The sequence below is a fragment of the Hyperolius riggenbachi genome, unplaced genomic scaffold, assembly GCF_040937935.1.
Source record: "Hyperolius riggenbachi isolate aHypRig1 unplaced genomic scaffold, aHypRig1.pri scaffold_174, whole genome shotgun sequence".
Classification (NCBI taxonomy): Eukaryota; Metazoa; Chordata; class Amphibia; order Anura; family Hyperoliidae; genus Hyperolius; species Hyperolius riggenbachi.
This window is the reverse complement of record NW_027152385.1, coordinates 114,896-132,386: the sequence shown is the minus strand read 5'-3', so window position 1 is coordinate 132,386 and position 17,491 is coordinate 114,896. Positions and strand designations below refer to the sequence as shown.

Here is a 17,491-nt window from a genome sequence, read left to right as displayed (position 1 = left end):
AGGAGTCGGAGTCGCATGATTTTTGTACAAAATCCACAGCCCTGTTAAGTATTAGACTAAGGAGTCGGAGTCGAGGAGTCGGAGTCTGAGCAATTTTGGGTACCCGGAGTCGGAGTTGGAGTCGGAGTTGTGGTTTCAGAAACTGAGGAGTCGGAGTTGGAGTCGGAAGATTTTTGTACCGACTCCACAGCCCTGATATTATAGGCGGATAGTGTATTATATGTATTATAGATATATAGCCAGATACCACAGGACACCGTCACAGGTCTTGTGGAGTCCAGGTCTGACCACCAGGGGGAGCTGCACTATATTATAGGCTGATAATGTATTATATTTATTATAGATCTATAGTCAGATACCACAGGACACCTTCACAGGTCTTGTGGAGTCCAGGCCTGACCACCAGGGGGAGCTGCACTATATTATAGGCTGATAGTGTATTATATGTATTATAGCTATATAGCCAGATACCACAGGACACCTTCACAGGTCTTGTGGAGTCCAGGCCTGACCACAAGGGGGAGCTGCACTATATTATATATGATAGTGTTTTATATACAGTCCGATACCGAGCCAGGATCTGACCACGGAGCCAGTATTTCCCCTCTGCTCACCTTATTTGCTAGCTTCTTGTTTAGTTCTTCAGCAATCGAGTCATTAAGTTTGCGGTCAAACTGCCACGGGGTTGTGCGCACGGTGTCCACCATCTCCACCAGGACAAACATGGCGGCAGGACCTGCACACCAAACAAAGGAGGTGTTATGACATGTCAATCCATCAAAAAATGCGATGCCTGACGAAGGGAAAACTATACACCAAAAGCTGTCAGCCAATAAATGCGCTGATTCTGTGACACGAGTGCAACGTATAGCGCAGACAACGTGCAGAGCAAAGCACGGATAATGCGCAGCGCAAAGCACGGATAATGCGCAGAGCAAAGCACGGATAATGCGCAGAGCAAAGCACGGATAATGGGCAGAGCAAAGCACGGATAATGCGCAGCGCAAAGCACGGATAATGGGCAGAGCAAAGCACGGATAATGCGCAGAGCAAAGCACGGATAATGCGCAGATAATGGGCAGAGCAAAGCACGGATAATGGGCAGAGCAAAGCACGGATAATGCGCAGAGCAAAGCACGGATAATGCGCAGAGCGAAGCACGGATAATGGGCAGAGCGAAGCACGGATAATGGGCAGAGCGAAGCACGGATAATGCGCAGAGCGAAGCACGGATAATGGGCAGAGCGAAGCACGGATAATGGGCAGAGCGAAGCACGGATAATGGGCAGAGCAAAGCACGGATAATGGGCAGAGCAAAGCACGGATAATGCGCAGAGCAAAGCACGGATAATGCGCAGAGCAAAGCACGGATAATGGGCAGAGCAAAGCACGGATAATGGGCAGAGCAAAGCACGGATAATGCGCAGAGCAAAGCACGGACAACGCGCAGAGCAAAGCACGGATAATGCGCAGAGCAAAGCACGGATAATGCGCAGAGCAAAGCACGGATAATGCGCAGAGCAAAGCACGGATAATGCGCAGAGCAAAGCACGGATAATGCGCAGAGCAAAGCACGGATAACGCGCAGAGCAAAGCACGGATAATGCGCAGAGCAAAGCACGGATAATGCGCAGAGCAAAGCACGGATAATGCGCAGAGCAAAGCACGGATAATGCGCAGAGCAAAGCACGGATAATGCGCAGAGCAAAGCACGGATAATGGGCAGAGCAAAGCACGGATAATGCGCAGATAATGGGCAGAGCAAAGCACGGATAATGCGCAGAGCGAAGCACGGACAACGTGCAGAGCAAAGCACGGACAATGTGCAGAGCAAAGCACGGATAATGCGCTGAGCAAAGCACGGATAATGCGCTGAGCAAAGCACGGATAATGCGCTGAGCAAAGCACGGATGATGCGCAGAGCAAAGCACGGATGATGCGCAGAGCAAAGCACGGATGATGCGCAGAGCAAAGCACGGATAATGGGCAGAGCAATGCACGGATAATGGGCAGAGCAAAGCACGGATAATGGGCAGAGCAAAGCACGGATAATGGGCAGAGCAAAGCACGGATAATGCGCAGAGCAAAGCACGGATAATGCGCAGAGCAAAGCACGGATAATGCGCAGAGCAAAGCACGGATAATGGGCAGAGCAAAGCACGGATAATGCGCAGATAATGGGCAGAGCAAAGCACGGATAATGGGCAGAGCAAAGCACGGACAACGTGCAGAGCAAAGCACGGACAATGTGCAGAGCAAAGCACGGATAATGCGCTGAGCAAAGCACGGATAATGCGCTGAGCAATGCACGGATAATGCGCTGAGCAAAGCACGGATGATGCGCAGAGCAAAGCACGGATGATGCGCAGAGCAAAGCACGGATGATGCGCAGAGCAAAGCACGGATGATGCGCAGAGCAAAGCACGGATAATGGGCAGAGCAAAGCACGGATAATGGGCAGAGCAAAGCACGGATAATGCGCAGAGCAATGCACGGATAATGCGCTGAGCAAAGCACGGATAATGGGCAGAGCAAAGCACGGATAATGGGCAGAGCAAAGCACGGATAATGCGCAGAGCAAAGCACGGATAATGCGCTGAGCAATGCACGGATAATGCGCTGAGCAAAGCACGGATGATGCGCAGAGCAAAGCACGGATGATGCGCAGAGCAAAGCACGGATGATGCGCAGAGCAAAGCACGGATGATGCGCAGAGCAAAGCACGGATAATGGGCAGAGCAATGCACGGATAATGGGCAGAGCAAAGCACGGATAATGGGCAGAGCAAAGCACGGATAATGCGCAGAGCAATGCACGGATAATGCGCAGAGCAAAGCACGGATAATGGGCAGAGCAAAGCACGGATAATGCGCAGAGCAAAGCACGGATAATGGGCAGAGCAGAGCACGGATAATGCGCTGAGCAAAGCACGGATAATGCGCAGAGCAATGCACGGATAATGCGCTGAGCAAAGCACGGATAATGGGCAGAGCAAAGCACGGATAATGTGCAGAGCAAAGCACGGATAATGGGCAGAGCAAAGCACGGATAATGGGCAGAGCAAAGCACGGATAATGCGCTGAGCAATGCACGGATAATGCGCTGAGCAAAGCACGGATGATGCGCAGAGCAAAGCACGGATAATGCGCAGAGCAATGCACGGATAATGCGCAGAGCAAAGCACGGATAATGCGCAGAGCAAAGCACGGATAATGCGCAGAGCAAAGCACGGATAATGCGCAGAGCAAAGCACGGATAATGGGCAGAGCAAAGCACGGATAATGCGCAGAGCAATGCACGGATAATGCGCAGAGCAAAGCACGGATAATGCGCAGAGCAAAGCACGGATAATGGGCAGAGCAATGCACGGATAATGCGCTGAGCAAAGCACGGATAATGGGCAGAGCAAAGCACGGATAATGGGCAGAGCAAAGCACGGATAATGGGCAGAGCAAAGCACGGATCATGCGCAGAGCAAAGCACGGATCATGCGCAGAGCAAAGCACGGATAATGCGCAGAGCAAAGCACGGATGATGCGCAGAGCAAAGCACGGATAATGGGCAGAGCAAAGCACGGATAATGCGCAGAGCAAAGCACGGATAATGGGCAGAGCAATGCACGGATAATGCGCAGAGCAAAGCACGGATAATGCGCAGAGCAAAGCACGGATAATGCGCAGAGCAAAGCACGGATAATGGGCAGAGCAAAGCACGGATAATGGGCAGAGCAAAGCACGGATAATGGGCAGAGCAAAGCACGGATAATGGGCAGAGCAAAGCACGGATAATGGGCAGAGCAAAGCACGGATAATGCGCAGAGCAAAGCACGGATAATGCGCAGAGCAAAGCACGGATAATGCGCAGAGCAAAGCACGGATAATGTGCAGAGCAAAGCACGGATAATGCGCAGAGCAAAGCACGGATAATGCGCAGAGCAAAGCACGGATAATGTGCAGAGCAAAGCACGGATAATGCGCAGATAATGGGCACGGATAATGCGCAGAGCAAAGCACGGATAATGCGCAGAGCAAAGCACGGATAATGCGCAGAGCAAAGCACGGATCATGGGCAGAGCAAAGCACGGATAATGGGCAGAGCAAAGCACGGATAATGGGCAGAGCAAAGCACGGATAATGGGCAGAGCAAAGCACGGATAATGGGCAGAGCAAAGCACGGATAATGGGCAGAGCAAAGCACGGATAATGGGCAGAGCAAAGCACGGATAATGGGCAGAGCAAAGCACGGATAATGGGCAGAGCAAAGCACGGATAATGGGCAGAGCAGAGCACGGATAATGCGCAGAGCAAAGCACGGATAATGCGCAGAGCAAAGCACGGATAATGCGCAGAGCAAAGCACGGATAATGGGCAGAGCAAAGCACGGATAATGGGCAGAGCAAAGCACGGATAATGGGCAGAGCAAAGCACGGATAATGGGCAGAGCAAAGCACGGATAATGGGCAGAGCAAAGCACGGATAATGCGCAGAGCACGGATAATGGGCAGAGCAAAGCACGGATAATGCGCTGAGCAATGCACGGATAATGCGCTGAGCAAAGCACGGATGATGCGCAGAGCAAAGCACGGATGATGCGCAGAGCAAAGCACGGATAATGCGCAGAGCAAAGCACGGATAATGCGCTGAGCAATGCACGGATAATGCGCTGAGCAATGCACGGATAATGCGCTGAGCAAAGCACGGATGATGCGCAGAGCAAAGCACGGATAATGCGCTGAGCAAAGCACGGATAATGCGCTGAGCAATGCACGGATAATGCGCTGAGCAAAGCACGGATAATGCGCAGAGCAAAGCACGGATAATGCGCAGAGCAAAGCACGGATAATGCGCAGAGCAAAGCACGGATGATGCGCAGAGCAAAGCACGGATAATGGGCAGAGCAAAGCACGGATAATGGGCAGAGCAAAGCACGGATAATGGGCAGAGCAAAGCACGGATAATGGGCAGAGCAAAGCACGGATAATGCGCAGAGCAAAGCACGGATAATGCGCAGAGCAAAGCACGGATAATGCGCAGATAATGGGCAGAGCAAAGCACGGATAATGCGCAGAGCAAAGCACGGATAATGGGCAGAGCAAAGCACGGATGATGCGCAGAGCAAAGCACGGATAATGCGCAGAGCAAAGCACGGATAATGCGCAGAGCAAAGCACGGATAATGGGCTGAGCAAAGCACGGATAATGCGCAGAGCAAAGCACGGATAATGCGCAGAGCAAAGCACGGATAATGCGCAGAGCAAAGCACGGATAATGCGCAGAGCAAAGCACGGATAATGCGCAGAGCAAAGCACGGATAATGCGCAGAGCAAAGCACGGATAATGGGCAGAGCAAAGCACGGATAATGGGCAGAGCAAAGCACGGATAATGGGCAGAGCAAAGCACGGATAATGGGCAGAGCAAAGCACGGACAACGTGCAGAGCAAAGCACGGATAATGCGCTGAGCAAAGCACGGATAATGCGCTGAGCAATGCACGGATAATGCGCTGAGCAATGCACGGATGATGCGCAGAGCAAAGCACGGATGATGCGCAGAGCAAAGCACGGATAATGCGCAGAGCAAAGCACGGATAATGGGCAGAGCAAAGCACGGATAATGGGCAGAGCAAAGCACGGATAATGGGCAGAGCAAAGCACGGATAATGCGCAGAGCAAAGCACGGATAATGCGCAGATAATGGGCAGAGCAAAGCACGGATAATGGGCAGAGCAAAGCACGGATAATGGGCAGAGCAAAGCACGGATAATGGGCTGAGCAAAGCACGGATAATGCGCAGAGCAAAGCACGGATAATGCGCAGAGCAAAGCACGGATAATGCGCAGAGCAAAGCACGGATAATGCGCAGAGCAAAGCACGGATAATGCGCAGAGCAAAGCACGGATAATGCGCAGAGCAAAGCACGGATAATGCGCAGAGCAAAGCACGGATAATGCGCAGAGCAAAGCACGGATAATGCGCAGATAATGGGCAGAGCAAAGCACGGATAATGGGCAGAGCAAAGCACGGATAATGGGCAGAGCAAAGCACGGATAATGCGCAGATAATGGGCAGAGCAAAGCACGGATAATGCGCAGAGCAAAGCACGGATAATGGGCAGAGCAAAGCACGGATGATGCGCAGAGCAAAGCACGGATAATGCGCAGAGCAAAGCACGGATAATGCGCAGAGCAAAGCACGGATAATGGGCAGAGCAAAGCACGGATAATGGGCAGAGCAAAGCACGGATAATGCGCAGCGCAAAGCACGGATAATGCGCAGCGCAAAGCACGGATAATGCGCAGAGCAAAGCACGGATAATGCGCAGAGCGAAGCACGGATAATGGGCAGAGCAAAGCACGGATAATGGGCAGAGCAAAGCACTAATAATGCGCAGAGCAAAGCACGGATAATGCGCAGAGCAAAGCACGGATAATGCGCAGAGCAAAGCACGGATAATGGGCAGAGCAAAGCACGGATAATGCGCAGAGCAAAGCACGGATAATGCGCAGAGCAAAGCACGGATAATGCGCAGAGCAAAGCACGGATAATGGGCAGAGCAAAGCACGGATAATGGGCAGAGCAAAGCACGGATAATGGGCAGAGCAAAGCACGGATAATGGGCAGAGCAAAGCACGGATAATGGGCAGAGCAAAGCACGGATGATGCGCAGAGCAAAGCACGGATAATGCGCAGAGCAATGCACGGATAATGCGCAGAGCAAAGCACGGATAATGGGCAGAGCAAAGCACGGATAATGCGCAGAGCAAAGCACGGATAATGCGCAGAGCAAAGCACGGATAATGCGCAGAGCAAAGCACGGATAATGCGCAGAGCAAAGCACGGATAATGCGCAGCGCAAAGCACGGATCATGCGCAGAGCAAAGCACGGATAATGGGCAGAGCAAAGCACGGATAATGCGCAGAGCAAAGCACGGATAATGGGCAGAGCAAAGCACGGATGATGCGCAGAGCAAAGCACGGATAATGCGCAGAGCAAAGCACGGATAATGCGCAGAGCAAAGCACGGATAATGGGCAGAGCAAAGCACGGATGATGCGCAGAGCAAAGCACGGATAATGCGCAGAGCAAAGCACGGATAATGCGCAGAGCAAAGCACGGATAATGCGCAGAGCAAAGCACGGATGATGCGCAGAGCAAAGCACGGATAATGGGCAGAGCAAAGCACGGATAATGGGCAGAGCAAAGCACGGATAAAGCGCAGAGCAAAGCACGGACAACGTGCAGAGCAAAGCACGGACAACGTGCAGAGCAAAGCACGGACAACGTGCAGAGCAAAGCACGGATAATGCGCTGAGCAAAGCACGGATAATGCGCTGAGCAATGCACGGATAATGCGCTGAGCAATGCACGGATGATGCGCAGAGCAAAGCACGGATGATGCGCAGAGCAAAGCACGGATAATGGGCAGAGCAAAGCACGGATAATGGGCAGAGCAAAGCACGGATAATGTGCACAGCAAAGCACGGATAATGCGCAGAGCAAAGCACGGATAATGCGCAGAGCAAAGCACGGATAATGCGCAGAGCAAAGCACGGATAATGGGCAGAGCAAAGCACGGATAATGGGCAGAGCAAAGCACGGATAATGGGCAGAGCAGAGCACGGATAATGCGCAGAGCAGAGCACGGATAATGGGCAGAGCAAAGCACGGATAATGGGCAGAGCAAAGCACGGATAATGGGCAGAGCAAAGCACGGATAATGCGCAGAGCAAAGCACGGATAATGCGCAGAGCAAAGCACGGATAATGCGCAGAGCAAAGCACGGATAATGGGCAGAGCAAAGCACGGATAATGGGCAGAGCAAAGCACGGATAATGGGCAGAGCAAAGCACGGATAATGGGCAGAGCAAAGCACGGATAATGGGCAGAGCAAAGCACGGATAATGGGCAGAGCAAAGCACGGATAATGGGCAGAGCAAAGCACGGATAATGCGCAGAGCAAAGCACTGATAATGCGCAGAGCAAAGCACGGATAATGCGCAGAGCAAAGCACGGATAATGCGCAGAGCAAAGCACGGATAATGGGCAGAGCAAAGCACGGATAATGGGCAGAGCAAAGCACGGATAATGCGCAGAGCAAAGCACGGATAATGCGCAGAGCAAAGCACGGATAATGCGCAGAGCAAAGCACGGATAATGCGCAGAGCAAAGCACGGATAATGCGCTGAGCAAAGCACGGATAATGGGCAGAGCAAAGCACGGATAATGGGCAGAGCAAAGCACGGATAATGGGCAGAGCAAAGCACGGATAATGGGCAGAGCAAAGCACGGATAATGGGCAGAGCAAAGCACGGATAATGCGCAGAGCAAAGCACGGATAATGCGCAGAGCAAAGCACAGATAATGCGCAGAGCAAAGCACGGATAATGCGCAGAGCAAAGCACGGATAATGCGCAGAGCAAAGCACGGATAATGGGCAGAGCAATGCACGGATAATGCGCTGAGCAAAGCACGGATAATGGGCAGAGCAAAGCACGGATAATGGGCAGAGCAAAGCACGGATAATGGGCAGAGCAAAGCACGGATCATGGGCAGAGCAAAGCACGGATCATGGGCAGAGCAAAGCACGGATCATGGGCAGAGCAAAGCACGGATCATGCGCAGAGCAAAGCACGGATCATGCGCAGAGCAAAGCACGGATAATGGGCAGAGCAAAGCACGGATAATGGGCAGAGCAAAGCACGGATAATGGGCAGAGCAAAGCACGGATAATGGGCAGAGCAAAGCACGGATAATGCGCAGAGCAAAGCACGGATAATGCGCAGAGCAAAGCACGGATAATGCGCAGAGCAAAGCACGGATAATGGGCAGAGCAAAGCACGGATAATGGGCAGAGCAAAGCACGGATAATGCGCAGAGCAAAGCACGGATAATGCGCAGAGCAAAGCACGGATAATGCGCAGAGCAAAGCACGGATAATGGGCAGAGCAAAGCACGGATGATGCGCAGAGCAAAGCACGGATAATGGGCAGAGCAAAGCACGGATAATGGGCAGAGCAAAGCACGGATAATGCGCAGAGCAAAGCACGGATAATGCGCAGAGCAAAGCACGGATAATGCGCAGAGCAAAGCACGGATAATGCGCTGAGCAAAGCACGGATAATGCGCAGAGCAAAGCACGGATAATGGGCAGAGCAAAGCACGGATAATGCGCAGAGCAAAGCACGGATAATGCGCAGAGCAAAGCACGGATGATGCGCAGAGCAAAGCACGGATAATGGGCAGAGCAAAGCACGGATAATGGGCAGAGCAAAGCACGGATAAAGCGCAGAGCAAAGCACGGACAACGTGCAGAGCAAAGCACGGACAACGTGCAGAGCAAAGCACGGACAACGTGCAGAGCAAAGCACGGATAATGCGCTGAGCAAAGCACGGATAATGCGCTGAGCAATGCACGGATAATGCGCTGAGCAATGCACGGATGATGCGCAGAGCAAAGCACGGATGATGCGCAGAGCAAAGCACGGATAATGCGCAGAGCAAAGCACGGATAATGGGCAGAGCAAAGCACGGATAATGGGCAGAGCAAAGCACGGATAATGGGCAGAGCAAAGCACGGATAATGGGCAGAGCAAAGCACGGATAATGGGCAGAGCAAAGCACGGATAATGGGCAGAGCAAAGCACGGATAATGCGCAGAGCAAAGCACGGATAATGCGCAGATAATGGGCAGAGCAAAGCACGGATAATGGGCAGAGCAAAGCACGGATAATGCGCAGAGCAAAGCACGGATAATGGGCAGAGCAAAGCACGGATAATGGGCTGAGCAAAGCACGGATAATGCGCAGAGCAAAGCACGGATAATGCGCAGAGCAAAGCACGGATAATGCGCAGAGCAAAGCACGGATAATGCGCAGAGCAAAGCACGGATAATGCGCAGAGCAAAGCACGGATAATGCGCAGAGCAAAGCACGGATAATGCGCAGAGCAAAGCACGGATAATGCGCAGATAATGGGCAGAGCAAAGCACGGATAATGGGCAGAGCAAAGCACGGATAATGGGCAGAGCAAAGCACGGATAATGCGCAGATAATGGGCAGAGCAAAGCACGGATAATGCGCAGAGCAAAGCACGGATAATGGGCAGAGCAAAGCACGGATGATGCGCAGAGCAAAGCACGGATAATGCGCAGAGCAAAGCACGGATAATGGGCAGAGCAAAGCACGGATAATGGGCAGAGCAAAGCACGGATAATGCGCAGCGCAAAGCACGGATAATGCGCAGCGCAAAGCACGGATAATGCGCAGAGCAAAGCACGGATAATGGGCAGAGCAAAGCACGGATAATGGGCAGAGCAAAGCACTAATAATGCGCAGAGCAAAGCACGGATAATGCGCAGAGCAAAGCACGGATAATGGGCAGAGCAAAGCACGGATAATGGGCAGAGCAAAGCACGGATAATGCGCAGAGCAAAGCACGGATAATGCGCAGAGCAAAGCACGGATAATGGGCAGAGCAAAGCACGGATGATGCGCAGAGCAAAGCACGGATAATGCGCAGAGCAAAGCACGGATAATGCGCAGAGCAAAGCACGGATAATGCGCAGAGCAAAGCACGGATAATGCGCTGAGCAAAGCACGGATAATGGGCAGAGCAAAGCACGGATAATGCGCAGAGCAAAGCACGGATAATGCGCAGAGCAAAGCACGGATGATGCGCAGAGCAAAGCACGGATAATGGGCAGAGCAAAGCACGGATAATGGGCAGAGCAAAGCACGGATAAAGCGCAGAGCAAAGCACGGACAACGTGCAGAGCAAAGCACGGACAACGTGCAGAGCAAAGCACGGACAACGTGCAGAGCAAAGCACGGATAATGCGCTGAGCAAAGCACGGATAATGCGCTGAGCAATGCACGGATAATGCGCTGAGCAATGCACGGATGATGCGCAGAGCAAAGCACGGATGATGCGCAGAGCAAAGCACGGATAATGCGCAGAGCAAAGCACGGATAATGGGCAGAGCAAAGCACGGATAATGGGCAGAGCAAAGCACGGATAATGGGCAGAGCAAAGCACGGATAATGGGCAGAGCAAAGCACGGATAATGGGCAGAGCAAAGCACGGATAATGCGCTGAGCAATGCACGGATAATGCGCAGAGCAAAGCACGGATCATGCGCAGAGCAAAGCACGGATAATGCGCAGAGCAAAGCACGGATAATGGGCAGAGCAAAGCACGGATAATGGGCAGAGCAAAGCACGGATAATGGGCAGAGCAAAGCACGGATAATGGGCAGAGCAAAGCACGGATAATGGGCAGAGCAAAGCACGGATAATGGGCTGAGCAAAGCACGGATAATGCGCAGAGCAAAGCACGGATAATGCGCAGAGCAAAGCACGGATAATGCGCAGAGCAAAGCACGGATAATGGGCAGAGCAAAGCACGGATAATGGGCAGAGCAAAGCACGGATAATGGGCAGAGCAAAGCACGGATAATGGGCAGAGCAAAGCACGGATAATGGGCAGAGCAAAGCACGGATAATGGGCAGAGCAAAGCACGGATAATGGGCAGAGCAAAGCACGGATAATGGGCAGAGCAAAGCACGGATAATGGGCAGAGCAAAGCACGGATAATGGGCAGAGCAAAGCACGGATAATGCGCAGAGCAAAGCACGGATAATGCGCAGAGCAAAGCACGGATAATGCGCAGAGCAAAGCACGGATAATGCGCAGAGCAAAGCACGGATAATGCGCAGAGCAAAGCACGGATAATGCGCAGAGCAAAGCACGGATAATGGGCAGAGCAATGCACGGATAATGCGCAGAGCAAAGCACGGATAATGGGCAGAGCAAAGCACGGATAATGGGCAGAGCAAAGCACGGATAATGGGCAGAGCAATGCACGGATAATGCGCAGAGCAAAGCACGGATCATGGGCAGAGCAAAGCACGGATCATGGGCAGAGCAAAGCACGGATCATGGGCAGAGCAAAGCACGGATCATGGGCAGAGCAAAGCACGGATCATGGGCAGAGCAAAGCACGGATCATGGGCAGAGCAAAGCACGGATCATGGGCAGAGCAAAGCACGGATCATGGGCAGAGCAAAGCACGGATCATGGGCAGAGCAAAGCACGGATCATGCGCAGAGCAAAGCACGGATCATGCGCAGAGCAAAGCACGGATCATGCGCAGAGCAAAGCACGGATCATGCGCAGAGCAAAGCACGGATAATGGCCTTGATTCACTAACCGGCGCTAAGCCGGTTAGTGTGCCTTATCACTTAGTGGGCACAAACTACAGCGCTAACCTTATCTGAGGTTAGTGTGCCTTATCTGAACTAAAAGATGCACAAAGCTACATCATGCAATGCACAGCGTAATGCGTAGATTTTTGCGTGCGGTGCGACGATAACGGCGCACCCGCTATACTGTATATTAGTGCCGGTTAGTGAATCAAGCCCAATGTGCAGAAGCGGCTGCGCATGTACGCGGGGGGGGGGGGGGGGAGCAGCTGCACATGTACGCGGGGGGGGGGGAGCAGCTGCGCATGTACGCAGGGGGGGCTGCACATGTACGCGTGGGGGGGGAGCGGCCGCGCATGTACGTGGAGGGGAGGGGGCAGCGGCTGCGCATGTATGGGGGGAGCGGCTGCGCTTATACAGGGAGGGGGGAGCGGCTGCGCATGTACGCAGGGGGGGGGGGGAGGCTGCACATGTACGCGGGGGGGGGGGGGGGAGCGGCCGCGCATGTACGTGGAGGGGAGGGGGCAGCGGCTGCGCATGTATGGGGGGAGCGGCTGCGCTTATACAGGGAGGGGGGAGCGGCTGCGCATGTAAGCGGGGGGGAGCGGCTGCGCATGTACGCGGGGGAGCGGCTGCACATGTACATGGGGGGAGGGGGGAGCGGCTGCGCATGTATGTGGGGGAGCGGCTGCGCATGTAAGCGGGGGGGAGCGGCTGCGCATGTACATGGGGGGAGGGGGGAGCGGCTGCGCATGTATGGGGGGGAGCGGCTGCGCATGTAAGCAGGGGGGAGCGGCTGCGCATGTACGCGGGGGAGCGGCTGCACATGTACACGGAGGTGAGGGGGCAGCGGCTGCGCATGTATGGGGGGAGGGGGGAGTGGCCGCGCTTATACAGGGAGGGGGAGTGGCTGCGCATGTATGGGGGGCAGCGGCTGCGCATGTATGGGGGGAGGGGGGAGTGGCCGCGCTTATACAGGGAGGGGGGAGCGGCTGCGCATGTACGCGGGGGGAGCGGCTGCACATGTACATGGGGGGAGGGGGGAGCGGCTGCGCATGTATGGGGGGAGGGGGCAGCGGCTGCGCATGTATGGGGGGGGGGGAGCGGCTGCGCTTATACAGGGAGGGGGGAGTGGCTGCGCATGTATGGGGGGGCAGCGGCTGCGCATGTATGGGGGGGGCAGCGGCTGCGCATGTATGGGGGGGAGCGGCTGCGCATGTATGGGGGGGAGCGGCCGCGCATGTACGCAGGGGGGAGCGGCTGCAGACGGAGGGCAGTGGTGATGCAGCGCCCCCGGGAGGCAGGAGGGGGTAACAGCAGCACAATGTGACGGGCAGGCTGGAATGTGGGGACACCCGGCCTGTGCGGTCACATGACTCTCCTGTAACACGTGACACACCGGCAGACAGACGGTCAGTGTGGAGGGGGAGGGGTAAGTCTCCGGAGCAGTGCTTTTCAGCGCTGCTAGCTTTGGGCGCAGCCAGCGCCGCCATAGACTGTAATGGGAATCAGTCTATAGCGGCGCTCAGTGAGGAAGGTCGGCTCCGTCAGAAGACGGAGCCGAAGTTGTTTAAAAAACACAATAATTCGGCCTCCAGCAATCGCTGGAAGCCGAATTATTTCATTCCCCCACTATCCATGTCGGCCTGGAGGGGGAATAGTAATTAAAACGCCCCGGACTTGTGCAGAAGCAGGACCAGCCATTTAACAGCTGGATCCTGCGCCCAAGTCTACCAGCGCCGTATTCAAATGTACGCTAAGTCTCTCGGCTCAGCTCACATATTACATATTACTGTATAATATCCACAGCACAGCTCACCTCCCGCGTGTCCCCGGCCACTTCCGGCTCCCTCCGCACATGCGCACTGCATCCGACACGCAGCAACGGCATCGCTATTCACTGCTGGCCACACAGCGCCATCTGGCGGCCATTCACGTCACTGCTGCTCCAATACCTCCATCTGGCGGCTATTGATCTTCTGGTCACACAGCGCCATCTGGCGGCCATTCATTCCTATTACAGCGATAGTCTCTGCTTGTTAGAAGATAATTACGTTCATTTTTAACCTCCATATTCATTGACATCACTTATGGTGTTTTATTTGCACTCTCTCGTTTCCATGTCTTTTCTTAATTTGCACCATCTTGTGGTTAATGTTCCCATTTTACTTACAGCAGACAGACCTGGACTGAAGATTATCACATTAGGAGGCTCATCAGCTCTTTGTTGAGAGTTTCCACATTCAGAATTATTGCAAATTCTTTCTGTTTTAGGAAAGCAAGCTTTTATTTTTCTTAACATCTTAGTAAGGGGGCTTTTAGGACCATTGTAGTCCCTCACACACCCCAATGAGTTCTGGGTCACCATGAGCTTGCTGGTTAGTCTGTACCTCTCGGTGTTACAAGTCCTACTGCATAGAGCCATAGTAATCCATGCCATGCACTGATGAGGATCAAACAATCTGAAACAGTCTGTATGCATGTTGGATTATTATGGCTCTGTACAAATTAACAAGCTGACACATCATTGCATTCCAGCGGTTCTGGAGGTGTGTTTAGCTTCTAAGGGTAGAATGGTTAATTTGCATATATTCAGCAGTGGTGCTCTGGGAGACATCTCGAGCTCACTCCAACCTGAATTATCGCAAATTCTTTCTGTTTTAAGAAAGCAAACTTTTGTTTTTCTTAACATCTTAGTAAGGGGGCTTTTTAGGACCATTGTAGTCCCTCACACACTCCAATGAGTTCTGGGTCACCATGAGCTTGCTGGTTAGTCTGTACACATTCAGAATAGACTTGTGTATGGCAATGAAGATACAGATAACTGCCGACCTTTCAGGGTCTCCGTGCAGCGTTCATTCACCGCCCAGTTTCTTTGCTGAGTCCATAAAGGAGATTTGGTGAATGATCCATCCGGCTTCAGTCCTGGTCCTGGATGTGTTTCCTGTATCATCTCCTCCTCTCCAGTCTCCCTCTTGCAGTCATTATATTAAGAGGCCTCTCTCTTCACACAATGCTAGTTCCAGACAGCAGCAATCACATGTGGTGGACAGGCTGACCCCATTCACTTCTATACAGCTAAGGTTAGAGGGGGTCATGTGGTCAGGAAATACTGGAGGGGCCATGTGATCACAAATAACCTTTGCCTAGTGCTACACTGCTACTCTGTCTGCCCTGACCTTTGGCTAGTACTACTCTGCCTGCCCTGACCTTCACCTAGTGCTACTCTGCCTGCCCTGACCTTTGCCTAGAGCTACTCTGCCTGCCCTGACCTTTGCCTAGAGCTACTCTGCCTGCCCTGACCTTTGGCTAGTGCTACCCTGTCTGACTTGCCCTTTGCCTATTGCTACTCTGCCTGCCCTGCCCTTTGCCTGGTGCTACTCTGCCTGCCCTGACCTTTGCCTAGTGCTATTCTGCCTGCCCTGACTTTTGCCTAGTGCTACTCTGCCTGCCCTGACCTTTGCCTAGTGCTACTCTGCCTGCCCTGACATTTGGCTAATTCTACTCTGCCTGCCCTGACATTTGGCTAATTCTACTCTGCCTGCCATTACCTTTGGCTAATACTACTCTGCCTGTCCTGACCTTTGCCTAGTGCTACTCTGCCTGCCATGCCCTTTGCCTAGTGCTACTCTGCCTGCCCTGACCTATGGATAGTATTATTCTGCCTGCCCTGCCCTGCCCTTTGCCTAGTGCTACTCTGCCTGCCCTGAACTTTGGCTAGTATTACTCTGCCTGCCCTAACCTTTGCCTAGTGCTACTCTGCCTGCCCTGACCTTTGCCTGGTGCTACTCTGCCTGCCCTGACATTTGGCTAATTCTACTCTGCCTGCCATGACCTTTGGCTAATACTACTCTGCCTGTCCTGACCTTTGCCTAGTGCTACTCTGCCTGCCATGCCCTTTGCCTAGTGCTACTCTGCCTGCCCTGACCTATGGATAGTATTATTCTGCCTGCCCTGCCCTTTGCCTAGTGCTACTCTGCCTGCCCTGACCTATGGATAGTATTATTCTGCCTGCCCTGCCCTTTGCCTAGTGCTACTCTGCCTGCCCTGAACTTTGGCTAGTATTACTCTGCCTGCCCTAACCTTTGGCTAGTGCTACTCTGCCTGCCCTGACCTTTGGCTAGTACTACCCTGCCTGCCCTGCCCTTTGCTTAGTGCTACTCTTCCTGCCCTGGCCTTTGCCTAGTGCTACTCTGCCTGCCCTGACCTTTGCCTAGAGCTACTCTGCCTGCTATGACCTTTGCCTAGTGCTACTCTGCCTGCCCTGACCTTTGGCTAATACTAGTCTCCCTGCCCTGACCTTTGGCTAGTATTACTCTGCCTGCCCTTTTCCTAGTGTTACTCTGCCTGCCCTGACCTTTGCCTAGCGTTACTCTGCCTGCCCTGACCTTTGCCTAGTGCTACTCTGCCTGACCTGACCTTTGGCTAGTACTACTCTGACTGCCCTGACCTTTGGCTAGTACCACACTGCCCGCCCTGGCCTTTGGCTAGTATTACTCTGCCTGCCCTTTGACTAGTACTACTCTGCCTGCCCTGACCTTTGGCTAGTACTACTCTGCCTGCACTGAACTTTGGCTAGTACTACTCTGCCTGCCCTGACCTTTGGCTAGTACTACTCTGCCTGCCCTGACCTTTGGCTAGCATTTGTCTTGACCTCGACCTTTCTTGACTTTTGATTGATCATGGCCTGCCCTTGACCACCACTTACCTGATCCAGTTTTCAAATGTTACCTTGCCCGTGCCAGTACTCTTGTGGTGGTATCCTCTGTTCTCTCCATCACTGGTGGCCTGCAGGGCAATTCCAGGGCTAATAACCTGGAGGCTACAAGGCAGTATAATTGTCCATCACCCGTTTGGGGTGGCGTCTTATCATCCCTTTCACAGTGCTCTGGTGCATAACTGTAGACCCTCCAATTTCTGGAAGAGACCACGCCTACTGCTAGTGTCCTGGAAGAGACCACGCCTACTGCTAGTGCCCTGGAAGAGACCACGCCTACTGCTAGTGCCCTGGAAGAGACCACGCCTACTGCTAGTGCCCTGGAAGGGACCACGCCTACTGCTAGAGCCCTGGAAGAGACCACACCTACTGCTAGTGCCCCAGAAAAGACCATGCCTACCGTTAGAGCCCTAGAAAAGACCACGCCTACTGCTAGTGCCCTGGAAGAGACCACACCTACTCCTAGAGCCCTAGAAGAGACCACGCCTACCGCTAGAGCCCTGGAAGAGACCACACCTACCGCTAGACCCCAGAAAAGACCACGCCTACCGCTAGAGCTTTTGAAGAGACCACGCCT

The 17,491-nt window shown here is 53.3% G+C and overlaps 1 protein-coding gene across 1 annotated transcript in view; it reads right to left on the bottom strand.

Moving 5' to 3' along the window:
* Positions 1-14,096, bottom strand: part of POLR3H (RNA polymerase III subunit H) — a 36,206-nt gene extending 22,110 nt beyond the window's left edge. Inside the window, exons 1-2 of the mRNA XM_068264835.1 lie at positions 14,017-14,096; positions 615-736 (exon numbers count right to left, since the gene is read on the bottom strand). Coding sequence (XP_068120936.1) covers positions 615-736; positions 14,017-14,068 — 174 coding nt within the window. The 5' untranslated portion in view covers positions 14,069-14,096. The remainder of the gene's footprint in view (positions 1-614; positions 737-14,016) is intronic.
* Between the last annotated feature and the right edge of the window lie 3,395 nt (positions 14,097-17,491).